General features: G+C 39.5%; 1 protein-coding gene across 2 annotated transcripts in view; it reads right to left on the reverse strand.

Moving 5' to 3' along the window:
• The window catches only part of LOC102962809 (myosin VIIA and Rab interacting protein), a 370,133-nt gene that overhangs the window by 314,472 nt on the left and 27,931 nt on the right, over positions 1–27,730 (reverse strand). For both annotated transcript variants that reach the window (XM_042957165.1, XM_042957164.1), the window contains exon 2: positions 1,371–1,514. In XM_042957165.1, the coding sequence (XP_042813099.1) occupies positions 1,371–1,480 (110 nt within the window). In that variant the 5' untranslated portion in view covers positions 1,481–1,514. The remainder of the gene's footprint in view (positions 1–1,370; positions 1,515–27,730) is intronic.

Raw genomic sequence — 27,730 nt, forward strand, 5'->3', positions numbered from 1 at the left:
AGGCTCATCACGTTTCAAGTGCTCGGTAGGCACCCATGATTGGTGCCTAGAATATAAACTCCATGGGACAAAGACTAGGTTTGCTCACCATGTTCCCAGCAGCTTGAACCGTGCCTGGCACATGGTTTGTAAATCAATTAATTATTTAATTAACAGGTGGTTGTTTTTTTTTTTTTTTGTCTTCCTTCAAACAAGCACATATTAACCATATATAATATGACAGAGAAAAAAACCCATGATAGAAACAGACATGATTATACCAGAGTGCTTATAATCTAGTCAGGGAGGTAATACGTAAAGAGATGGAAAGTCTGACGTACCCCAAGTGAAAAGGAAAAAAAAACCCACATTTTAAGCTGATTAGGAAAGGACATGGTTGGGGCTCAGATGTCGCACAGCCCTGGCTATTTGGAGGAGTGGAGGCAGAAGGCCATAAGGATTATGACAGTTCCCAGGATGACAGTGATAAAAGCTGGACTTGGGGAAAAGTCGGGGACAGATGGTGAGGAGGCAGATTCAGCAGTGCCTGGTCCAGCCCTGCGTGGGGACCAAGTCAGGGGAGGAATTACAAAGGGGTTTTGAGCTCGGTGGCTAAGGAAGAAGACAGTGCCATGATAAACCCATCAGATTCCAAGGGAAAACAGACGGATGGACGAGGGCAGGTAATGATGACTTACTCTCTAGTTCCAACACACTAGACCCAACATATGACCTCATTTTGATCACTCTGACCTCTTCCAAATTTAGTCATTTCTACCCAAATGAGCAGCAACTGTATTTCTCAGAACATTCCACGAGGAAATGCCAACTAGAGCGTTGGAAGAGCCCCCCTCTGGGCCTCAGTATCCTCCTCTATAAAATGAGGAAGGTGGTGCTAGGCCAGGTGACCCCAGCCCAGCCAGATGGCACTTTTCTTATACCAGGTCTTTGGAACTCTTTTTCTGCACCATGGGAGTTGAGTATTCTAACAGGAGATTGTACAGACTCTGTGAGTCTAATTCTTCCAAGAACTGTTCACCTAACACTTTATTCTTCAGCAACAGGAAGATTACTACCTGCCAACAGGAAAATTAAAGCCAAGTTGCAAGCTCCAAATAGCCACTGTCATCACAAGGTATACTTTTCCTGCAGCTGAAACTGTGCAGGGTGAGAAGCCCAAGGAAAACCTTGACGGGGAGGCATGTTTCCGAACGGGCACTATGGTGCCCAGCATTGAAGCTGGTGAGCCTTTCTGTGAAGGACAGGGCAGTCTTCCTATAAACAGAAGTGTGTGTACATGACATAAAGACTTCGAACTCGGGGCTAGCGGAGAGGAACATTCTCAGGAAAGCTGTCCCGTGCTACCCAGGAGGGCAACAGACGCATCTCACCTTAGCCGTTCTTCCTCTTTTTTGCGAAGATTGAAGTCTCGTTGAACCACCTGGAGGACATGCTCCGTTTCGTCGTCGGTCAGACCAGACAGGTCCAGCTTCCTCCCCATGATTTAATACCCAACACAGACGATAACACAAGACCTGAGAAATCAAGGAGAGACCACAAATTGAGGGCAAGAGGAATGCGCTCCAGGGACCAAAATCAACCCATTTTTTTATTCACATGAAATTAATACGGTTTCATCTAAGATGGTGCCTTGCTCTGCTCTCATATTCAGCAAACATTTACAGACGATGTCAGGCCGCAGAGAAAGGGAGAAGGTACCTGATCATCTGCCAGTCTCATTCATCCCACCCAACCCTTAAATTAGAAAAAAAGACATAAATTACTTTTTTCGATGCAATGAAGCAAGCATACAAGAGAGCTAGTGGCCCTAGCCACTAAATGCCAAAGACAGGATCCAAAACTTCTAAATTTTTGTGACTTGAAGTTTTAAATTCTAAGTATTATCTATAATTCCAAGATAAAATAAATTATAATACTTTTTAAAATATCCTATATACACTATAACCCCTGAACTTCTTTTTTAATGTTTATTTATTTTTGAGAGAGAGAGAAAGAGAGAGAGAGAGAGAGAATGAGAGGCAGAGGGGCAGAGAGAGAAGGAGACACAGAATCCGAAGCAGGCTCCAGGCTCTGAGCTGTCAGCACAGAGCCCGACGTGGGGCTCGAACTCACAGACCACGAGATAATGACCTGAGCCAAAGTCAGAGGCTTAACTGACTGATCCACCCAGGAGACCCTATCCCCTGATCTTTTAATCATATGGCTATAAAATATAAACTAGAAACCAATAAACTCTCTTCTGCAAAAGGAAAAAATATAGTAAAATCATCTTATTTAGCCATTTTCTCAGCGGTAGAAAAGATGGTATTTGAAAGGAGCACCTCCCAGCCGCACATGCCTAGAAATCACGGGAAGCGGTATTTTTGAAAATCATCTTTAATGAAGAGCTGTATCCATTTATAAAATCAAACACATAATTCCAGAAAATCGCCTAGAACTGAAGACCAGCATAAACCTGAATGCAACCATCCTCCGTAAAGTATTAGCAGAACCAATGCAGCAAGATTTCAAAAAGATGATTATATACATAGACCAAGTGGGTTTTATCTAAACAGTTCCAGGTTGGTTCAACATTCAAAATCAACCCGTGTAATTCACCACATTAACAGAATAAAATGGAAAAATCATATGATCGGTTCAATGCCCATTCGTGACAGGAGCCCTCTGCAAACTTAGACTACAAGGAAATTTCCTCCATTATATATAGGGCAGGGCATTGATGGAAGGAAGGAAGGAAGGAAGGAAGGAAGGAAGGAAGGAAGGAAGGAAGGAAGGGGGAGAGAGAGAGAGGGAAGAAGAAGAAGAAGAAGAAGAAGAAGAAGAAGAAGAAGAAGAAAGGGAGAGAGAAAGAAAGAAAGGAAGAAAGAAAGAAAGAGAGAGAGAGAGAGACAGAGAGAGAGAGACAGAGAGAGAGAGAGAGAGAGAGAAAGGGAAAGAAAGAAAACCTAAACTAAAATTAACATCATACTCAATCACAAAAGACCAAATGCTCTCCCTAAAGGTCAAGAACAAGGCTCAAACATCCACTCTCACTACCTCTACTCAGTGTGGAATGCCTTTATTATAAAGCTACATTAATTAAGACAGAGTGGTATTGACATACAGGCAGGTGTATTAGTTTGCCAAAGCTGCTATAACAGAGTACCACAGACTAGGTGGCTTGAACACCAGAAAAAGTTTCCTCATGGTTCTGGAAGCTAGAAGTCTGAGATCCAGGGGTCTACAGGGTTGGGTTCTTCTGAAGCCTCTCTCCCTAGCTTGCAGATGGCCATCTTCCCCCTGTGTTTTCACATGGTATTCTCTCTATATGTATCAATGTCTAAATTTCTTCTTATAAGGACACTAGACATACTGGATTATGGTCCACCCTAATAGCCTCATTTTAACCTAACTGCCTCTTTAAATGTCCTATCTCCAAATACAGTCATAATTTGAGGCACTGGGGTTAAGACTTCAACATATGAGATTTAGGGTGACAGCTTGGCCCACACCCTCTACCCTTTGGTTCCCCAAATTTATGGCCTTCTCACATGCAAAATATATTCAGCCCATCCAAACAGCCACAAAAGTCTTAGCCCATTCCAGCATCAACTCTAAGTACAAAGTCTCCTTTATTTTTTTTTTTAAAGGCAAATCTTTTCTTTCTTTTATTTTTTTTTAACATTTATTTATTTTTGAGACAGAGAGAGAGCATGAACAGGGGAGGGTCAGAGAAAGAGGGAGACACAGAATCAGAAACAGGCTCCAGGCTCTGAGCTGTCAGCACAGAGCCCGATGCGGGGCTTGAACCCACGGACCGCGAGATCATGACCTGAGCCGAAGTCGGACGCTTAACCGACTGAGCCACCCAGGCACCCCTCCTTTAAATATTATCTAATTTAGGTACAGGCAAGTCGTGAGCAATGATTCATCCTGAGGTGAAATTCTTTTCCAGCTGTGAACCTGTGAAATCTGGCAAGTTACCTGTTCCAAAATGGAAGACACAGGAGAGGCATTGGATTGACATTCCCAATCTTGATGGGAGAAACTGAACAGAGGAAAGGGGTCTTGGGTCTCAAGCATATCTGAGAGCAGAGCAAATTTCATTAGATTTTAAGCCTCAAGAATAAGTCCCTTCCTCTGTGCCCCCAAGTGGCCCTCCCTTCTGAGCCCACCAGGGTGGCTATCCCACTCCCCTGGCCCTGTAGCCACAGCAGCTTGCCCTGCTGAAACTGAGGAGGTGGCCTTGCCACAGGAGGAGTCCCACCCCACAGGCCATGGTGGCAGTCCAGCTCCAGGGACCTCCGAATTGCCTTCGGGCTCATTCTTCCCCTTTCTTGAAGGATAACACAACGTGTGAAGCCAGATAGCTCTATTGGCCACATCCCGCAGAATCTCAGAGGACGCCAGGCTGCTTTCATTTCATCCTGTCTCTGTTTAGTCTAAACTGGCAGTGCTTCTGCTGATATGAATTCTCAAGAACTCTGTTGGCTTCCCATGCAATACACAGAAGGCCAAACCATCAAACAAGAGGGTCCTCTACAGCTCTCTCCTGGGTAACCAAAGCTCTGTTCCTGGTTTCTGCTGAAATGGCTGATTCGATCCCTGAGTTGTTCTCATAATCTGTGTAGCAAGTGGCTGTCCAGCCACACCCTTGATGTTCTCCCCAGACACACTTTCTCATGTTTTGCAATATGGATAGACTGAGAACTTTACAAACCTTAAACATCCTGGTTCCTTCTGCTTAACAATCTCTTCTTCAACTCATCTCTCTACTCTTACACTTTGCTAGAAGCAGCAAGGCCAGACCAGGCCACGCTTCAACACTTTGCTTAGACGTCTCCTCAGCTAAATACCCAAGTTCTTCACTGACAAGTTCCACCTTCCACAGAACACTAGAACACAACTTGGCCAAATTCTCGGCCACTTTATACAAGGATCCAATTCCTTCACTTCCAATAACACGTTCCTCATTTCTGCCTGAGCCCTCAACAGAAGTGCTTTAAACATTCACATTTTGACCACCTTTCTATTCACAACGATACCCGTATTCTCTCAGAAGGTACCTCTCTTCTTCCCGAGCCCTCAGCATCATCACCTTTACCATCCATATTTCCACCAACAGTCTCCTCAAGGCAACCTCGGCTTTTTCTAGCGTGTGACTCAGGACACCTCCACCTTCACCCATGAGCCACTTCCAAAGCCACCTGCACATGTTTACATAGAAATAACAGAATACAAGAGATGAAAAGACGCTTAATTTCACCTGTAATTATAGAATTGCACATCAAAACCACATTTCACACCCACCAAAATAAAGAGCCTTTATCAAGTGTTGACAGGAGGAGGGACAATGGCGGCTTTCACATAGCGCGTACATATTGACCCGACTGCTTTGTGACACAATTATCATTTTCAAAGCTGACGATGCATGTACCCTATGAACTAGCATTTCTGCCACACCTGGGTGTATGCCTCAGATATAATCTTGCAAACGTGCACCAAGAGGTAGGGATTTGGTTGGCTCACATGAAATTTCTAAATCTGCACCACTCCAATTTATAAAAATGTCTATTTCACATAGTTCGACCTAGCAGGAGACGTTACTAGCAGTCACAAAAAGTAAAAAAGTAAAACAAAAAGTAAAACAAAGTAAAAAAGTAAAAAAAGTAAAAAAGTAAAACAAAAAGTAAAAGTAAAACAAAAAGTAAAACAAATCAAATAAAACCTGCAAACTACCCTGAACATCCATTAATGGCAAGGTCAACAGATATGTATATTTATTTCACATAATGGAGTTCCCCACTGCAGTGAAAAACGGCATGCCGTAGGTCTATCCACCAACATGGATGAATCTTAAAACATAATGTTGAGACAGAAAAGCACACCATATGTACACACATGTGCAGCAGGCACACACTATAATCCTGTTCATAAACAGTTCAAAAGCATAAAAAGTCAAAGCATGTATTTTTTAGGAACAAATATGGTAAAACCCTAAAGAGCAAGATGGGATCACTGAGGGAGAGGGAGGGTTTGGGGAGAATTACATAGAGGCTTCACAGCTCTCAATGGAAAGACAGTGTTACTGCTGCTGCTTCTTATTATTACTACCGTTATTATTAAGTGATAATTATATTAATAGTATATTATTATTATTACTTATTATTATTAAAAGTCCAACTTTTATATACACTTTTGTCTGTAAGGTATCTTTTATAAGCATATAAACTCAAGTAAACATAACACTAAACAAAACTCAGGTAATTTCACCATCATTAGAGCAAACATTTGAAACACTGTCCAGCGAATATGCTGAGGAGTGTAAGAAAAATGATGAAAATGATTTTGATAAGTAAGTCGTGAAGGTGAAAAGTACAGCATGGAGAATATAGCCAATAATCTTCCAATAACACTGTATGGTGACAGATGGTGACGACACTTGTTGTGGTGAGCAGTGAGTAATGTACAAACTTGTCAAATCACTAGGCTGTGCACCTGACACTAACACAAATAACACTGTATGCCCAACTATCCTTCAACAATAAAAAATTGTAAATTGTTAAATAATGATTTTGATAGATCATTACTGGTTGAACACCTACTATGTTTCAGAGGAAATACAGATATACAGATATAGATATCTGTATACAGATATCTATATACAGATAGATATATACACAAATATAGATATAGATACAGATATAGATATAGACACAGACACAGGTATAGATACAGATATAGATACAGAGATAGACATAGATACAGACATAAATACAGATATAGATACAGATATAGATACAGAGATAGATACAGATATAAATACAGATATAGATACAGAGATAGATATAGATACAGAGATAGATATAGATACAGATATAAATACAGATATAGATACAGATATAGATATATTACACTTGATATTCTTAACTCTCACAAAATTCTACAGGCAACCACAGCCATTGCCGCCACTCACAGATGAGAAGGTGCGGATACATAGTTCCACGTTCTGGCTGTAAAACAGATAAATGACAAAAGACCGCTAGGGTCTGACTGGGTCTGTATCTGGCTCAGAGGCCACACCTTTACTCCATGTGTAGGCCTTCCTGTGAGATGCAGAGGGAAACTCTAGACCTCAGGTTTTCACCCTTGGGGTCTAGAGTTCCCTGCCCTCTCTTTCTAACATGTTACAACAGGGGATCCCATCACTTGGCTGCTATTCAGACAAAGGTAACCTGCTCTTTTAGTTTCCAAATAATGGCAACAAACGCAGAGAACAGAGAAGTGTCAGTCCTTAAACGTCCTCTGCTAAATGACTTTAAAACCCCATGCCTGTATGACACAAATGAACCTCAAAATTTAGCTAAAATATCACAACAGGAGTCCCAACTATTTGAAAAAAGAAAAAAGATTTTTCACGCCTCTTAGGCTACTTGTCAAAAGTAAATCTGTGGGCCGCTTTGCACACATGGTGTTGGGTGGGGTGGTGGGGGCGGTGGGGGTAGGGAGAGAGCCTAGTGCACCTGCTGGTCCGCAGAAGTAAATTAGAAGTAAGACTCCACTCTTAGGCTGCCAGGCCAAGGGGAACTCCATAAACTGCCATCTTCAAATCTCTCGATGAGCAGGAAGAAACAGATCAGAGGGCACAGGGAAAATGCAGACTGACTTCTTCCTTCAAAACACCCCATTCCTTTAATGGTGATAATGGCACTTTGGAGTTTCCCCGAAAGTGACCTATCTGTCCCCTTCACTTCACTTCACTGGCTTTTGGCTTCTGAGAATTCTGAGTTTCTAAGATGCCCAGTTAGTGAAAGACAGAAGTGGCAGCTCTGATCATCTCAAATCTAAATAGAATGATCGGGACTCCAAAGGGATACATGGTTTCTGTAAAGAAATAAATAAAGTAGCTGTACATGGACAAGGCGGAGAACAATGAGAAAACCTTTTGGGAACATGGGGAAAGTGTCTTCCTTTTCTAGAGTAAACACAATTAGATTTCCCATGGAACAACAGAAATAGCGTCTCAGAGCTAGAGAAGCCTCACATCCACGAGTCACAGGTCACTTAGGTATGACCTCTTCGTTTACCGATGAGAGAGGGTAAACATAGGAAATGGAAGAGGGTTCCCCAACACATAAACTGGTTCAGAAGCTCCTGGTTTCCAGAACAGTGCTTTTGCTCCTGGGTCTCTCTGGTTTATAAGTGATGGTAGCAGAGAGAATACAATATTGTAACAACACATACTTTTGGTAAACTACATGCTGTATCTTTCATCTGATTTCTTCCCTTAATATGTCATAAAATTCTTTCCTTTTAAGACAGTTTTATGGATCCAAAATATTCCATAGTATGGCGGTAGCACAATTTAACCAATCATACTTACATACTTTCTGCTTATTTTCAATATTTTTCTATCATAAACAACACTAAGATTGGGGCGCTTGGGTGGCTCAGTCGGTTAAGTGTCTGACTTTGGCTCAGGTCATGATCTCACGGTCTGTGGGTTCGGGTCCTGCATTGGGCTCTGTACTGACAGCTCAGAGCCTGGAACCTACTTTGGATTCTGTATCTCCCTCTCTCTGCCTCTCCCCAGCTTGTGTTCGCTCTCTCTCTCTCTCTCTCTGTCAATAACAAATAAACTTAAAAAAAGATAAACAACACTAAGATGAACATCTTTGTACATATATCCTTGCACATTCTTAAAGAAAATTCTTAGATCAAAACAGCTGAGTCAATGCTTAGGCATATTTGATAATAGCTGCCAGATTGCTATTAAAGCATTTATTCTTGTATTTCTCCTACTAGGATATATGAATGCTTGTGTTCCTCAAATCTTATTAAATGAAAATGGCAAGTTATTATAATTAGCGGTGCTTTGGTTACCAGTATATGGAATATATCATTAAACCTTGTTTTGGACCCTGATAGTTGTGGAATTATCTACTTTCATGAGCTGTGTAATTTGATCTTTTAGAGAACCTTATGTACTTCTTAGTATTTTAAAAGTAGGCTTAATATATTAAAATAATCATCTGTCCTGTTTTTCCCCGAATTGCCACTGGCCTTTGAATTTTATTCATCTTATGTTTTGCCATGTGAACTTCCTGTTTTATGCAGCAAGACGTTGGGTGTTATTTTTAAGTTATCATCAAGTATGCATAAACTCCTACCTATTCTCCACTCCTTTATGAGAATACCTAATACTGTAAAGACAGAAGATCTTTGCCAGGTTAAGTGACACATTCCTCAGTCAATAAAAGATTCATTTGAATTTTTGCTCCCAGCTTGGCAAAGATGTTTTAAGGTTCATCTGGAAACATAAATGGATAATGTCAGCCAGACAGTTCTGAAAAGGAAAAATGATGCGAGGTGATTTGCAATAGTGGGTTTTAAAGTGTACTACTGGCATGAGACCACCTTAGGACAGGTCAGGACAGAAAGTCCCAACAAAGTCCCATATGTGTCTGTGTGTCTGTGTATCTAACTATCTGTTCATGGATCATCTAAGTCAGATAGATAGATGGGTCAATAAGTGGTATTGGGTCAGTTGGCCAATCATATCAGGTTTGTGAGATTTCTAAGGACACCTGTTGGTGAGTTAAAGAAACTAAAGCGATAAAAACAAATGAAGAGGAAAATGGAAAATTTATTGCTGAGATGAAAACGCATCTGGTGCAAAGCAGCATTATGAATAATAGACCCAGACTAGGAACTAGGCAAATACTCTTCAATAGAAGACTAAAGGGTAGTATATTCACCAGTGGAATACTACATGCCGGTAAGTATGGGTAAACTACAACTACATACACCAGTGTGACTGAATCTCATGAATATTATGCTAAGCAAAATAAGCTAGACGTGGAGATTCCAATTATACAAAGTTCAGAATCAGGCAGTACTATTCTGTCGTGTGAAAAGTAGGATAGTGGTCATCACTGGGCAGGAAAACAGTGGCCAGAAAGGGCAAGGCTGGGGACTGTTAATGCTGTTTCCGACCTGGGTGCCGGTTACACAGATGTGTTCAATTTGTGAACATCCACCAACGTGTACACTTTCGATTTGTGTATTCTCCTATGTGTGACATGGCTCAATAAAAGGTAGAAAATACAGTATGAACAGTAAAATCCTGATGTGAACAGATAAACTCAAAATATACACTGAAAGATAATCACAAGAAATATTATCAAGGGTTATCTCTGAATGGTTAAATTTCGTATGATGCAATTTTTGAAAATTCGCTTCGGCGTGTTTTTTCCCTTTCTTCTACAATAAACACCATTTGAATAATTAAACACACATTATCAAGGATATGTATGAGGGTATTCTCCTTAATGCTATTTACAATGGCAAATCTGTTTAAACAACTGAAATGTCTAATGACAGATCATTGGTTAAATCTGCTGTATCTCTGAGACAGTATATTCAAATGCTATAAAAATGATATATTATTGACATGGAAAAATACTCACAACATATTTATGACTGAAAATTACAGACTGGAAACTGTATTAAGTGATTTCAATTGTTTTATTTTTCTTAAAAAAAAGTCTGTGAATTCCAATGAAAAGAGACTTAAAAACTGAGAATAAACTGAGGGTTGATGGGGGGTGGGAGGGAGGGGAAAGTGGGTGATGGGCACTGGGGAGAGCACCTGTTGGGATGAGCACTGGGTGTTGTATGGAAACCAATTTGATGATAAATTTCATATTAAAAAGAAAGAACAACCAAAAAAATGAAAAGGATAGAATGACAAATCATATGCCAAACACTCATAGTTATTATTTCTGGATGACTGGATTTCTTAAAGCTTTTAATTATTTTTTATGTTTTTGCTTATTTATGCTTTCCAATTTTCCCACAATGAACATGGATTACTTCCTTAATGAAAAATAAATGTTACTTTGAACACTAACAAAGCTAGTAATGACACTGAAGAGTAACCCAAAATTATAATACATGATCTTGACATTATAACAGGATCATGAAAACTAAAATGTCAAAGGAGAAGCCTGATGTTATCATAATACAGGAAAGAGTCTGAAAACTGCTCACTACTCAATCATGTTGTATTTCACATCAGTTTATAGCTCCAGATACCCTAAAAGAAGAAGAGCTATAAGACCAATCACTAAAAAATCCCTTTTTATGTCAAAGCCTTGAAATAATGCCTGATGGATACGCTATTAGCATCAACTGATAAATAACTCATATCAATTCAGGTTCCTAATATGCTCCAGAAACCAAAGATATTTAAATCTCAAGACTTGGAAAACCTTTAAAAACCTGGGGTCGCGCAAAAGATAATTGGAAATTTTAGTATAATTCATGCAAAAAAGGGTAAATCCTTCCAATCTTGATAGGCCAACAAAAAGAAAACAGCTTGGCCTGAGGCCGTCTGTAAACAGTACAATTCTCAAAATGTGGAGAACAGAAAACCCACCTATAAAAGAGGTGGGGGTCTTACTTATGAAACCATGCAACCCATTCAAGACGGAACAGTGTTTTAATCCTGTGCGTGGTCAAATGTGATGACAGCAGCTTAGACAGGAAACCAAACCAAGTCTCATCATACTCAGCTTCCATTTGGAGGCTTTCCACGTGACACGAAACAGCAGTGTGCTCACATGTATTCACCTGCACTTCCGCAAGACATTATGGAAGAGGTGTTTGATTGCAAGCGTCAGAGAAAAAACGACCTGCGTCAGCCACCCTGAGAAGCAAAGCAGAAGCTACATTGTAACAAAGGAGCAGATGCCTGGCAGCAGTTGTTCAGGAGTGATTTTCTTTATATTTTCAAAGCTCTCTATAGCTGCAAATGGCTCATAACTTTGAAGTTAGAAGACCCAACACAAGTAGAATCGTCTGTATTATTCCTGGATAGAAGTAACAGCCATGAGGGAGGACACAGACACTTCTACAGGAAACTGGTTAGTACAAACTTCGCAAATGAGAAAAAAAAAAAAAAGTAACTCCAAGGACACTAAGTGCATACATACATAATTTACGGAAAGTTCATCATAAAAGGTCAGTGTCTATCTACACAAGTGACATTCTAGAAAGGTACTAAGAAGAAAAAAGGTCAAGGACAGACAATTGAATGAGATCTTTACAAACCCACAATGTGTGATATGATGAATCTAATAGAAAGAGAAAAGTAAAAAGGTTAACTTGCAATGTCCGAAATTCTGAAGGCGATAAAATGATACAACTGTAAATACAGCTGGAGCTGCCCTCTTTGACCATGGCTAGATGTTGACTAGAATTGAAAATAAATGTTCTTAGCCCTCGAAAAAAATCTAAATGTTAGAACTCTCCCAGGATAAAAAGAAAAGAAGAAAAAAAAAAAACTTTACCTGGAAAGAAACACACACACACATACACACCGACACGCACACACACGAGATGTATTTTTCACTGGGTCTGTTCTTTGGAGCAAGTGGTACTTGGGCTGTAGGGCTCAATGACCTTCATTCCTTCACCTTTAAGAGTGGCTATCCCTGCCACAACAGCCTGCTTCTCTGAGACTCCCCCCCTTTCCCTACACACAGGAATGGCCCAGAGCAGACACGTTGCACCACTGGGGCACAGCTGATTGGACCAGGGATCGCAGAGTCCCTTGTCTGGGGAATGCTATTAACATTCAGCTAGAGTGTGTTGATCTTGGTGGCCTGCTGCAATCCCACCTGAAAATGCCACCAAATGACTTTTAAAATAAAGGTGTTAATTATTGGGCCTTTTGTAGCTTAAACAAAATCTAGACTAACTTCTAGTTCAAGCCACGTGTGTGAATGTCGACATTTCCCCCTTCTCCCCCTGGAAATCATCCAAAAAATCAACAAGGAAAATGAGAAACAAAATGCAAGTTTCATTTCAGCTAAACCAGGAGACAATTAAAACTACAGAGACCGAATGTAAGTGGAAAAGCATCTAAAACAGAGGAAATTAAGTTGGAGGAAGAGAAGAGAAAAGGCTACAGAGCTTGCAGCTGAAGGTCTCAGCAAGCACCGGCAAAACTACCCTTCTCGAAGGCAAAGGACACAGGCTGACATTTTAACTCTTGCTTGAAACAGGAGAGGTAGACCAGCTGGCTCCATGAGCTTGTGTGGATCCAGTGTTTTGTCTGTTTCTTTCTTCCCCCACAAAGAAAATGGCAACAATTTACAAGGAATCACAAAGAACACTTATTTACAGGAAGCGGTCTTCCTTTTGTGCCGTAAAGAAAACACAATCTTTTCATTACCCAAAAATAAAAGAGTTAAATCAACACAAAACAAAAAAATCTTCCTTTCTTCATTGGCTTTGGTAAAATAAAGGCCAGTTCTAAAAAAACAAAAACAAAAACAAAACAAAATAAAACAAAACTCCACCTAGCAGAACCATATCCCCAATCTCTATAAACCTTCCACAATAATTATTCAGGAAAAATTAAACTCCTTTGATGATGAATAATAAAAAGGAAAAAAACCCTCAGGAACTACATAAAAACATTCGAAGAACAAATGAGCAAGAAAGGCAAGCAGCAAGGGAAGATCTCTCATTACAAGACATTTGATGAAGCAATGGAGTGACCAAAGATTTTTAAGAAATTAAACACTTATTGATCAAATCACAGCCATGAATGAAGAAACAGGAAAAAATATCAAAGTATCAAGAAATGATAAAATGTGAATTGACAGTGCTTGGGAAAGGAGTGGGGGAAACTACAACCACTACAGAAATTATGCCAAGAAGGCAGTCGAGGTAGCTGAGAAACCAGCGGAACAAAGTGAGAGACACGGTAGGGAGAAGACATGAGAAAGGGGCCAAAGTGAAACAAATAAAGTTAGTAAGATTGGGGAGAATATTGTAGATATGGAGGAAACCTAGAAGAGACCCAAAAGAAGGAAATGGAAATACTAGAACATAAGCAATTCCTGAAGATTTTGAGACTACACTGGGTCTGAAGGAAAAATGACCTTTTCAATTTTGAATTTTTGTAAGCTACAAAAATAATGGGTAACATGAGCAGACCTCACACAGCACCAGAATAATTCCAAAATACAGGACTAACTTAAAGGTAAAAAAATAAAACCATAAAGGTAATAAAAGAAAACAGGAGAAAATTCTTTCATAATCTCAGAGGGGGAAAACCATTACTAAATAAGACACAAAATTCAGAAGCCATTGAAAACAATGGATAAATTCAACATAAGATTGGAAATGTCTGCATAATAAGGTACCAAAACATTATGAGCAGAGTTAAGTGACAAAGAAGAAAGAAAAATACATCTTACATCAAAGACAAAAAGATAATTTCCTTCAATATAAAAACTTTGACAAGTGAGTAAGAAAAAAAAGAGCAAAAACCCAATAGAAAAATGGACAAAGAGAGTAATAAAAATAAAAAGAAATAGAGTGCACCAAAAGAACTACCAATGGCTCATAAACCTATCAAACACATAAAAAGACAAATGCAAATTGAAAGACTTTTTTTTCACCGATCAGATCTGCAAAGATTCAAAAGCTTAGTATCACGGTGTGCTGATAAGTCTTTAAGAAAACGGGCACTCTTGTCCATTGCTGTGAGGACTGTAAATGTACGATCTCTGTGAAGGACAATTTGCTAATATCTATTGATATTATATGTAGGTGGACGGATGGGTGGATGGATGGACGGACGGATGGATAGACATCCTTTCATTCAGCAATTCCACTTCTAAGAATTCATCCCACAGAGATAATACACATATGTTTATGCAAAATGGCATATTTAGAAAGATCACTAGAGAACTAAGTGAAAAATAACAATGGGCTAGTCATACAATGGAAAACTATGTAGCTATTAAGAAAAAAATGAAGAAACTGTATGAGCTGATACGGAAAATTCTTCAAATACAGGGTTAAGTACAGGGTGCACAACAGTAGGCACAACAAGCAAAGTGCCCAACAGTAGGTGTACCATACCATCATTTGTATAAAAAGAGAACAAAATATGTTTCTAATGTATATGTGCATACACACATTTGCTTGTATGTGCATAAATATCTCTGGAAAAATGCATGGGAAAAACCCAGTAGCATGACTTACCTAAAGAGAAGGGTAACTATGGTCAGGGATGTGAAACATACTTTTTTAAAAAAATTATTTAAATCCAACATATAGTGTAATCATGACTTCAGGAATAGAATTCAGTGATTCATCACCTACATATAACACTCAGTGCTCATCCCAACAAGTGCCCTTCTTAACACCCATCACCCATTTAGCCCATCCCTCCCACCCAACATCCTGCCTGCAACCCTCAGTTTGCTCCCTGTATTTAGAGTCCTTTACGACAGAGAGGGAGGCAAACCATAAGAGACTCTTAAGTACAGAGAACAAACTGAGGTTGATTAGGGGTGGGGGGTAGGAATGGGTGATGGGCATTGAGGAGGGCACTTATTGGGATGAGCACTGGGTGTTGTATGTAAGTGATGAATCACGGGACTCTACCCACGAAACGAAGAGCAGACTGTATACACTGTATGTTAGCTAACTTGATAACAAATTATATTGAAAAAAGAAAAAAAAAGAGTCTCTTATGGTTTGTCTCCTTCTCTGTTTTTATCTTATTTTTGCTTCCCTTCCCCTATGTTCATCTGTTCTATGTGAAACATACTTTTTAATGCTTTTGAAATTTTGAAAGATTTAAATGTATTGTGTATTTAATATTTTAAATTTAAATACAGTAAAACCTTGGTTTGCGGGCATAATTTGTTCCAGAAACATGCTTGTAGTCCAAAACACTTGCATATCAAAGCAAAGCAAACCATTGGCTCAGTTGTGATCATGTGACATTGAGCAATCACATACTATTCATATTGGAAGACATCGCTCGTTTCTCAAGTTAAAATTTATTAGAAATGTTTGCTTGTCTTGAAGAACACTGGCAGACCAAGTTACTCATAATCCAAGGTTTTACTGACATATAATCTGTTTTAAAAGAGATAAACTGATCAAGTTACCCCCATGCGTAAAAACCTTTTGTTATTCCCTACAGTTTTGTTGGCAAATTTCAGAGAACTTCAGCTTACCACCAAGGCCCTTGAAGACTTCATCCTAACCTGTTCCTTCTCTCTGGGCTTGACTTTGACCTTTCCTGATCTCTATGAAACAACAGGCACATTAAGTTATCAGAACACATCCTGCTCTCTCTTGCCCTTACCCTTAAACGTGTTGATCTTGTGTTACTGTCCCATAGGTCCTTGAGGCTCTACTCATTTTGTGTGTGGCGGGGGGGGGGGGGGGGGTCTGTTTTCTCTCTTTGTTCAGATTGGGCACATTCTATTGGTCTGTCCTTCTGTCCACTGATCCTCTGTCATCTCCACTATAGTTTTTTTGTTAATCCAGCAAGTTTTTTCGTTTTTCTTTCTGTGGTTATATTTTTCAGTTCCATAATTTCTTATTTGGTTCTTTTTTTTATAACTCCCTTTATTGTGATTTCCTATTTTTCGTTTGTTTCAAGTGGATCTGTAATTATTCGTTGAAGCATTTTTATAATGGCTGCTTTAAGATTCTTGTCAGATAATTGCAACATCTGATTCATCTCTGCGTTAGTATCAGTTGTTGTCTTCTCTCATTCGAATTGTAATATCCTAGGTCTTGGTATGATGAGTGTTTTTCATTTGTACCCTGGACATTTTGGCTATTATGTTAGGAGACTCTGGGTCCTATTTAGTTATTTTGTTGTAACAGGAAGTACCTCTGTTTAGGTTTATTTAGCACAAGGTCCTGTCCTACTTTTTTAGATTAAGGTTCCAATGACAATTTACTTACCATGGCCTTCAAAAATCCATTTGGCTTATCTCGTGCCACTGAGGTTCACATTGGTCCCTGTTGTGCTTCATGAGGGAGTGCGCTGGGCTTTCCTAAACCAGATTGCCCAGTGTGGTGAGGAGGACCCCACCCGTGGAAGTAAAGAGGCTTCTAGGTCTAGACTGCCTGTTATGGCAGGATTCCTCCTAGTATGTCTAGGTGGGGAGAAAGGTATCAGCCCCATAGGGATGAAGAGGCTTCCCAGGCTGGGCACCTGTGGTAAGACACCCCCAGCCTGTGGTGATACCGAGTGCTTCTCAACCCAGGTACTTGGGGCAGAATCATCCCCTTCTTCCAGCGGGGGGGGGGGGGGGGGGGGGGGGGAGGTGCTTGCCCTGTCTACTTGATCCACCACTGATTCCCCATTTCTACTTGATTCCCAATCCCTACTTGGCTCCCAATTGATTCCCCTTGTGGGTGGTGTCATGTTCATCTGCTGTTGTTGTAGGATGCCTGCTCAACCTGGAGAAGGAATGAGCCTATAGGTTGGAATTCAGGAAACACTGAAGCTGAGTCATTTTCTGCTGTTGGTTCCAGTATCATCAGATGCCATGCCACTATGTTATTTCTCTGGTCCGGGGCTCCCCAGATAGTTGGCTTTTGCTTCTCTTCTTTCAAAATTCTCCTTTGGTTGTTGTATTGGTCAGGGTTCTACAAAGAAACAGAACCAGCAGGATAGAGAGAAGGAGGAGAGAAAGATTTATTTTAAGGAACTGGGTCATACAATGGTGGAGGCTTGGTGAATCCAAGGTCTGATACGGGAGTCTATTAGGCTGGAGACCCAGGGAAGAGTTACAGTTTAAGTCCAAAGGCAGTCCCTTGGCAGAATTTGTTCTTGCTCACAGTAGAAGAAGGAGGGTGTCAGTCTTTGTTCTCTTAAGGCTTTCAACTGATTGTGGATGAGGTCCATGCACATTATAGAGAGTGATCTGCTTCACTCAAATTCCTATTTAAATGTTAATCACATCCAAAAAAAAAAAAAAAAACATACTCACAGAAACATCAAAATAGTGTTTGACCAAATATCTAGGCACTGTGGCTCGGCCAAGTTGACACATAAAATTAGCCATCACAGTTGTGTTTTGTTTCATAATTACATTCCATTTTGTAGAGGTTTTGTGGAGAAATCCTGGATCTGTAACACTCCTACACTTCCATCGGTTTTGTAAATTTCTCAGGCATTTTTTCCCTCTAATAATACTTCTTTTATTCCTTCTCTTTCTTTCTGGTAATATAAGCACATGTGATTGTCAGACCTTCTCAATATACTCGTCTCTTTTTTATGCCTTTTTGTTTCTCATACATCATTCTGGATATTTTTCCAATTGAGGTCAGAATTCTTTGATTGTTTATTCATTTTCTCTTCATGTATTTTTAGCCTATCATTAAATCTATGTTTAAGTTTTTAATATTGGTAATTTTTCAATTCTAAATTTTCCATTTCATTCTTTCTTGCTTGTTCTGTTGTTGTTTTCTTCCTTTCTAGATTCTCAATCTTTTCCTTTATCTCCGTGAATACAGTAACACAGTTATTTTTGAATCTGTCTGATAACTCAATATCTGGGAACTCTGTAGGTCTGTTTATATTTCCCTTTTCTTCCTGCTTGTTTGTATTCATTTCCTCTCATTTCCTCTTGTACCCCATTATTTTTTTATGCACACTGGGTTTGAAAATGGAAGCCTAGGGGCGCCTGGGTGGCGCAGTCGGTTAAGCGTCCGACTTCAGCCAGGTCACGATCTCGCGGTCTGTGAGTTCGAGCCCCGCGTCGGGCTCTGGGCTGATGGCTCGGAGCCTGGAGCCTGTTTCCGATTCTGTGTCTCCCTCTCTCTCTGCCCCTCCCCCGTTCATGCTCTGTCTCTCTCTGTCCCAAAAGTAAATAAAAAACGTTGAAAAAAAAAAAAGAAAATGGAAGCCTATGTTGTAGTTACTTTCCTCTACGGAGGATTCTTGTTTGTTTGTGTCAGGGGCCTTGTAGTGACCGCAAGCAAGCACTCTTATCTTCAAGATTGAACTTCAACTTCAAAACTGAAAACACCGGAAGCTGAGCTTGCTGTTCCTGCACAGGCTTTCTCCACCCAGTTCACCCCACTTGAAGGGTGGAACCCTTGGGGATCTCAGCACAAGGAAGTTGGCTTTGTCAGGCCTCTAAGTCCAATCTCCCTAGCCCCAAGAAGCTGTCAAAAATACTGCTCAGCCTCACAAACTGGCAAATGCCCCAGGGAAAAGCCCCAAATGACGGTCTCTCGTCCACCGAAGCTCTGGCCCATTGAGTCTTCACTATCTTGTTAGCTCTCCAACGCTCTTAAACAGAGGTATTTTGTTATTTTTTCCATATATTTTATTCAGAGTTTCCAGTCATCATCAATAGAAGAGCAAGTCCCAATTGCCTGATCTGCCATTAACAGATATGCTCTTCTGCTATCTTAAACAGGAGGAAATTACAGGATTACGTGTGGATTACTTAACTCTGTACGCCTGATTCAAAGCACATAACAGGAAACGCATCACAATGACTACAAAGCAGGCACTGTTTTAAACACTTTCCATGCATTAACTTTTTCCTCCTTAGGAAGTGGGTACTAATATTATCTTCATTTCAAAAAGAAAGAAACTAAAGCAAAGAGAAAGCAAATGACTTGCCCAAGATCATGCATCTGTAACTGGCTCCAGAGTCTATGCCCCTAACCACCGAGCAAAGCAGTCTCACCTAGTTAAATTTCTCAAAATCATATTAGGAAACTATCCAGAAATAATGCATAATCTTTTTCTAGAAAAAGAACAGAAAAATTAAATTATATTTAAGATCACTTACAATGCCATTTTGAGTCCCTAAATCTCTATTCCGGTACCCCCCTTCACAAAATATCGTAAGACTGGTGACAGGATTTAATGCACCCAACTGGGCATGCAAAGTAGTCCAATGGACAGGCCCAACAGATCCTCTTATGGGATGCAAAAGAGAAAGATATTCTAGAAAAGATGAAATTTTCTCAGAGCTTCTAAACTGAAACTGGGGCCACAGGGAAAAGAAGTTAACATGCAAAGCATCAACCACCTTTGTGGAATAGACTGGGCATAAATCCACAGGTATTCAAACTGAAGGATGACTTCAGTACATCACTCAAGATACAACAGTCACTGCAAAAAACATAATAAGAAAAGGGAAAAATGTTCAGATACCATTTTTAATGTTCATAAATTAGATAAAATATTAGAATAAGGATTACATTTAACAAGGATGTTTCTATTTATACATACTGGAGTAAGCATTTATCTTCTATTCCGTCTCCCAAAACGCTATTTAAAAAGATGGTAAAGAAATCTAAAAATCATTAGAAAAACAAAACCAAACAAAACTCAGGAACAAAGAAACAAAAGAAGAAAAGACAGATTAATGATGTCAACAAAATTTTGAAAGAAACACACAGATGAAGGATAATTGACTTGGTGAAGTTAAGAAAACTAAAATCCAAGTTTGCAGAGGGGAAAGTCATCAGGAAAAAGCTGATCCGTTCCACAACAGCTGAAAAAGTATTAAAAAATCAGGGAGCACCAAGGACCACTAAAAATGGGGTGATGGGTGAAGAAGAAACATAGTTTCCTCTCAGGAGAGACTGAGCTAGAGAATCTCTGAATGCACAAACTATAGGCATAGCTGAAGGTCAGTGTAAAATCACCCTGAAAACAGGCTTCATTAAAAATCTACATAAAGTGGGCCTCCAACCCACTCCCCATACACAGTTCCCAGCAAGGTGGCATTCAGGCTTACACCTGAACAAAAGACCAGAAGATTCCTTTGAGGAAAAACTGGTATGTTCAAATGGAAAGCCCTGGAGGTACTACTCACTTTTGAGTAGCAAGGCAGCAAGTTACTTCAGCCTTTGGTGATGGCTATACGTCAGTAAGGCCTCTCACACACGTGAAGCTTCTAACCAGCATTCTATTACTTATTTTTAAATATGAGTTAACAGGGGTGCCTGGGTGGACCAGTCAGTGAAGTGTTTAACTCCTGATTTCAGCTCAGGTCATGATCCTATGGTTCGTGACTTCAACCTCCACATAGGGCTCCACACCTTTCTGCCCCTCCCCCACTCATGTTCACTCTCCAAATAAATAAACTTAAAAAAAAAAACATAAATATGAGTAAACAGCCTGCTCAGGTGGTCAGACAGCTCAGGCCACAGCTAAGACAAAGAATAAAACTAACAAAAAGATTAATAGAAGAAACAGATACAATGCTCAGAGTTAGAGAAAATGCAAAAAAAAAAAAAAAAAAAAAAAACACCCTATACCTTCCAAGATACGGAAGATGTCAATTTCATCCATGAGAAAAAAAATGACACTAAATTAAAAACAAATATTTAGTTAACGAACAAAAATAAACGTCTGTAAGTCGAAAACATAATGGCAAAAACGTATTCAACAAAAAAGTTTGGAAGACTGAGGCAATCTCCAGGAAGTGAAACAAAAAAACAGAAAACTGAAGACTAAAAGAAAAAAAGAAAAGGAGATACAAAAAGATATAACAGAGAGACTGGAGAGGAATAAATTATCAAAACAAATTATGCAAATAATTCCTACAACTGAGGGATATTCATTCCCAGATTAGAAGAATCCACTGAGACCCGAACAATGAATAAAAAATGACCTACATCAAGGAACATCAGAGCAAATTTCAGAACACATGGTTTAAATAATGATTAACAACACAATTTCCCACCATTTATTGCAGTCTATGGGTAAATAATTATTTACATATTTTACATGTGCTGACCCATTTAATCATCACACTTAGGAGACAGAAACAATCATACCCATTTACCAGATGAGCAAAGGGAGGCAAAGAGAAACCACATAACTTGCTCTAGGTAACACATATTGGAAGTAGGAGATTAATGAAATGAACCAAGGTATCTGGTTCCAGAGCTGACTTATTAGCACGCATATGGTTTTTACAGGCAAAAAAATATAGGAACAAAGCTAGATTTTCCTCAATGAGGAAATGGCTAAATAAATTTGAGAACACCTATTCCTTACAAAATTAACATTTTCCAAGCTATTAAAATTTAATCATTCCAAGTGTGTTCCAGTAATAGACAAGTAGTCTATATCAGACTAAACTTCTTGCATATAACAATTATAAACTTTGGAAAAAATTAAATATAACTGCTTGAAGGTACCAGGGAGCAATCAAAAGCAAACAGAAATTTGAGGGGATCTGGCCCTTGAAAAAAGGGAAATACATTCATGGGGTAACCTCCATATTTCTAGGGCTTCTCCAATGAGAACAGTTACTAGTCTGTGTGGTGCAGGATGACTGGAACTCATGAAGTATCGGAAGACGGAGCTCAGTGTTGCCAGGGTGGCTGGAAATTGAGGTGGCGGGTTGAGGGTAGACCCAGAACAAGGGGAGTCCTAGAGGGGAGCTTCAAAATCCACCTATAAATTCCCCTCACATCCTTGGCTGACCTCATCCCTGTGGGGGGTGGCGGGGGGAGAATTCCAAGGAGCACAATTTTAAAGCAATAAATACATGGAACACTGAGAAAGATAAGGAGAGATTTCAGCTCCTGCTCTTTGAAGAAGTGAAGAAAGTTTGAGATCTGCCAAGTTACAGCATCTCGGTGAATGAACACCTCAAGCTTTTCCTTTGAAACCAAGAAGGGCCACAGTGCAAAAGTAAAGACTGTTTCCCAAAATTAAGGTATTCACCCTAAGTCTAAGGATAAAACCTGAAATACATCCCTCTTAATAAAGTGTGAAATCAAGCTCCATAACATCAAGATGATTTAACTGCCTTGAAGGAAAAAACACAACACTCTTTAGAAGAAAACGACAGAAACTAGAGCTCTACAATATATCCTCTACAATGTCCAATATACAATCAGTAATTATTAGACATGGGAAAAATAGGACAAAAAAGTCACTCAAGGCCAAGAGAAAAAGGAAACATAGGCTGAGATAACCCAGATGTTAAGATTAGCAAACAAAAATGAGACAGCAGGAATTAAGACCAGCCTATAATTTATAATAGCTGTAAGTGAAATAAAACCACTTTTAAAAAAGACTCTCTCAAAAAAGATTTAACAACCAATTTTATATTCCATATATGAGGCATATTTAAAACAAAAGGAGGGGCGCCTGGGTGGCTCAGTCGGTTGAGTGACCAACTTCAGCTCGGGTCATGATCTCACAGTTTGTGAGTTCGAGCCCTGCGTCGGGCTCTGGGCTGACGGCTCAGAGCCTGGAGCCTGCTTCCGATTCTGTGTCTCCCTCTCTCTCTGACCCTCCCCCGTTCATGTTCTGTCTCTCTCTGTCTCAAAAATAAATAAACATAAAAAATTTAAAAAAATTTAATAAAAAAAAGACTCAAAGGGTAAAAGTAAGATAATTAAAAATATATCAAACAATATATAAAAAGCAGAAATTGCAGTATTTATGTCAAAGGCAATTTGCTGTAACAAATTCAATGTGTTTGATAACCTATACACTTTAAGAAGGAGCAGAGTTTGGGACAGCTACATTCATTGATATCTCCTTGTTATATCTTTTAGTAAAAACGCATTAGAAAACCTATTTGGTATGAATATACATAGTATCCTCAAAAATATTCACCTTCTGAAAGTACCAGGTGCATACTGTTGAAAAATTACACCAAAGTTCATAGTGAAAGAGTTAGAATTATTAAGATAGTATATTCTTTACATTCCTCTAAGTATTTATTAACTTTATAACCAGAAACTATATATATACATATATATGTGTGTGTATACATATATATACTATCACATACATAATAGATATTACACAGAATATATGTATATATGCTATTCTTATCGGGAGGGAAAGTAAATGAAAAATTACATGATTTCTGAAAAATAAAGCTGGGCCATGAGACAGGAAATTCATCAGCAGTCCATGGTTTATAAATGCACCTCCAGGGATAAGAACAGAAAGAGATACAAAAATATTTAATAACAGCTTTGGGGCATCCATGATGTGTGACAGCTGCAGACAATTACAGAATATACAGCAGCTTGTACTGGGTTCAATTTTTGCTATGTATTTTGTGCAATATTATAAAATACATATATAATGGTTGGCACTTTGTAAGCCCTTTTTATCACTCTCTCTACTTTATACTAATAGTACTAGAAATTGTTTTTAGAAAGTTAAAAAATGATTCTAATAACTCAGACATAATTTCTACATTAGCATTCCTGCTTTCTGCAAACCCTACCTCTGTTGGCCAAACATATGGGTCTAAGTGATATTAATGATGATTATCATTAACTAACAATAACAAAAGTGGCTAACATTTTTTATAAAATGTATTATTTGTGGCAGGCTCTGCTCTAAAGTCTCTCAAAAATCACAGTTATTATAGTTCCTATTCTTTCACTGAGGGAAACTGAGGCACTGAGTTAAACAAGCGACTCAATGTCACCAACTGGTAAGTGGCTGTACCAACCTACAAATTAAAGATACTTGACTCCAGAATCTTGTTCCTAACCTGCTCCATCCTACCATCAAAGGGTCATTATAAGAAGCAATCACATTGAAAATCTTTCCCTCTATGTGTATGAAAACGACTGTTAAAGGATAGTCCCAAAGTCCATGCTGATTTTAAGTTGAACTTGTAATGCAAACCTACATTTAAGTTTTAAGTGACTGAGATTCCAACTTGCAAACAGTTTTATACATTTGAAACTCTTGGCTAAACCAAAATATCTAACTTAAGTGGCATATATTCAAGCGTATGTCCCAGAATCTTCCTACTTGGGGGTTGTCAGAATACAATCTGCCTCCCCCAAAGGTACCAGCTTCTTAGATTAGATTAACCCTCACTGGCTTCTGGTGGAAGATGTAGCTACAGAGAACTGGAAGGTCCCAGGGGGATGTGTCATTAAATCCCAGTAAAACTCCAGCAGGTCTGACAGCCTACCCACACAAAAAGGGAGACTGCAGAGAAGAAAATCCTCAACTGGAATATAAACATTATCATTTCTTTGGCAGGAATCAAGATCAGAAAACCTGAAGACACGCCATTGTTCATTTTTCACCAAGACTTATCTGTCAGGACATCACCAACTATGGTATAATCTTTTGCCGAGACCCAAAGAAACTCCTGCTATCACATTCCCCTGTTGCTCAAAGAGCTGATGAAGCATCTGATGAAATTAAGTTCATAAAGTCTGTTTGAATTTAAAGTTGTCAATGGAAAACACAAATTAAGTAGGAGTAAGGCAGATGAAAAGGAGTGATTTTTTTTAATTACCTAGAATTTGCATTCAAGTTTATATTTTGGTTTCCTTTGGCTTCCTTGATTTATAGGATTTGGGAGAAAGACAGGAATACTGATTGAAAATACCCGTTAAAATAAGTATTTCCTAAAATGGATAGAAAATCAAAAACTGAAACAAAAGGAAAAAAATTATTGCTAAACTTAAGGCAGTCCTATAGCCAGGAGGAAACATTTATGATGAAACTCAGCCTTAGCTCTGGTTAAATGAAAGCATATCCTACCTGCATCATTTGAGAATTCTGTGCCATGTTGGCTGTTAATGTGAAAAAGAATAATGGTGCCTGCTGCAACCTGATCCAGCTTTTTCTGGCATCCAAATTCCCGAGAATTATTCAGTCTGCATCAGATATCCCCTCCCTCCTTCTTTCAGGACAAAGTAAAGATAACCCAGAAGGATTACACTTTGCGAAGGATGTTTTCCAGGAACAAGAAAAGACAGAACTTCTTGGCTTGATATCCTAGTCCTTCCCAGCCAGGTAAACCCTGGCCGGCTCTCCAGCTCTGTCCCTACCCTGAGTACGACTATACTCTAGCCATGCCAAACCAATGCAGTCCCTCCAAGCACTGTGTGCATCAGGTTTCTCTCCTCATCATTTTACCTATGCAGTGCCCCCTGGCTCAGGATCCATCTCTGCTTTGGAAAACCTTTCCTGATCAGTCTAGATGCCCCCGTTTCCTACCGCCCACCCGTCTGCCTTCACACACCTTGTGCTGATAGCCTGCAACCATCTGCTTATGGCAGAGTTCTTTGAGGGTAGAGACCATATGTTGTTAGTCTTAATTTCCTCAATGCCTAGTCAAGAAGGGGTTGAATAAATGTTTTCTCGAGGGTTGTGAGTTTAGGGGAAGAGACATCAGTACGCTGGGTCTATCAGAACATGTACTAGCTGCTGCATGTAATGACGTTACAAAACTACGAAACTATGAAAACTATGAAGGGTGAAATTATCAGTCCCCTGTTACAGATGATAAAACTGGTGCTTAGCTTGATTAAACACTTGCCTGATGCAGGATCAACAGAAATCAAAGAGATGGAGTCAGATCCAGGTAGAGTTTGGGCTCTAGGCTCTCTACCTCCCTATTCTGAGGGAACGAATCCTGTATCTCTCTTGAGAGACCAATATCAGAACCCCACGAGATCCTGAAGCCATGTCTCAGAGAACATGACTTTTCACCATCCTACCTACTACTTTATAAATCTTTACCACTGGAATTTCCAAACACTGTAAACAATTTAAAAGGTGGGGAGATGGTTCTTATCGCCTCTGAATTTAAAGCACAGTGTTTATTCTGTTCACATCAACATGGCTTCTGCCTACCAGGCTTTGATCAATTCGGGCAATTCCTAGAAGGTTGTACTTGGGAGAATAGATACATGTTGTCTTCCCCTGCCCGGTATCCACCCCCCAGCCCAACAATTTGGTAATACTACCCAACTCCATTCCTCGGAACTTCTAGTCCCACACTTCATGCAGGCTTGGTAGAACCATTTATTTTAAAGTTTTTGTCACTCCAGGCAAAACACAGGCACAGAACTCATGCCAGGCCAATGAGACTTTCTCCCCCAAAATGTGACTCTGGTACCAAGTAGCCCAAAGACTGTTTATAATTGGAGCTGAGTAATTCCGAGGGCTCCTCCGTGAAGAGGTTCTCCATCTGGTCATACTACCATGTGCCGAGATCCTTACAGCCATCCTAGTTTCAATCTCTGAGGCCTCCACGTCTCTTTCCCCAAACTTCCTTGTTCTGCTTGAGTAAGCTAAAGGCTACTCCTATCCTTTGCAATCAAATCATTTTCAAATAGCACACCCACACGTATGAATAGTAGGACTCTTGTTTCCACATATGAAGAGAAGCTGAAATCCTCTTCTAGGCATGTGAAACTAAAGCTGGAAAGCATCAACTTATTACTAAGCATACATAAAGCTTTTTAAAAATAACTATGCTATTTTTATGGTAGAGGGTTTTTTGGGGGGAGGGGATCAAAATTCTAAGTAACAGGGAGACAAAGTTGGTTTTTCTGGTTTTCACAAACAAATAAAAGACAGTCAATAACAGCAATTTTATAAATCCTTATCTAACTAGGCAACAGATATCAATAGTCTCATTCTTCCTATGGGGAAACAGGCTTAGAGAGATTCAGTACTTTACCCCAGGTTACAAATCTAGTTATTCAAAACAAACAATGGTGTCCCTCCAAAGTCAATGCTCTGCCTCCTGTGACACATCGCCTCCATAGAGCATGATTCATTGCAATCCACCCAAAAGGCTCAAACATCACCTACCATATCTTAAGCTCCTTGCCCACCAGTGCAGTAATAGAAGTTGCCTATGATTAACAGAAATGGATCTCACTCTCCTTTAGCTCTGGGTTCCCCCGCGGCTGATAACAAGCATGCTTATTATGAAGTATGAAGACTGCTTCACCAGGGAGGCAGACACAGACCCAAAGGATCTCCAAAAACTGGTTCACCACCCTTGAATAATCAAGACAGTTTCAGGTTATAGAATTCAGTTTTTAAAATACAGGTTTCCCCTGTTATCTGAAAGTAAAGTGTTTCTATGAAAACTTTCTTAAGCTGAAATTGTGTAAAGCAAAGACACAATTACCA

This window comes from Panthera tigris, chromosome C2, assembly GCF_018350195.1.
Source record: "Panthera tigris isolate Pti1 chromosome C2, P.tigris_Pti1_mat1.1, whole genome shotgun sequence".
Taxonomy (NCBI): domain Eukaryota; kingdom Metazoa; phylum Chordata; class Mammalia; order Carnivora; family Felidae; genus Panthera; species Panthera tigris.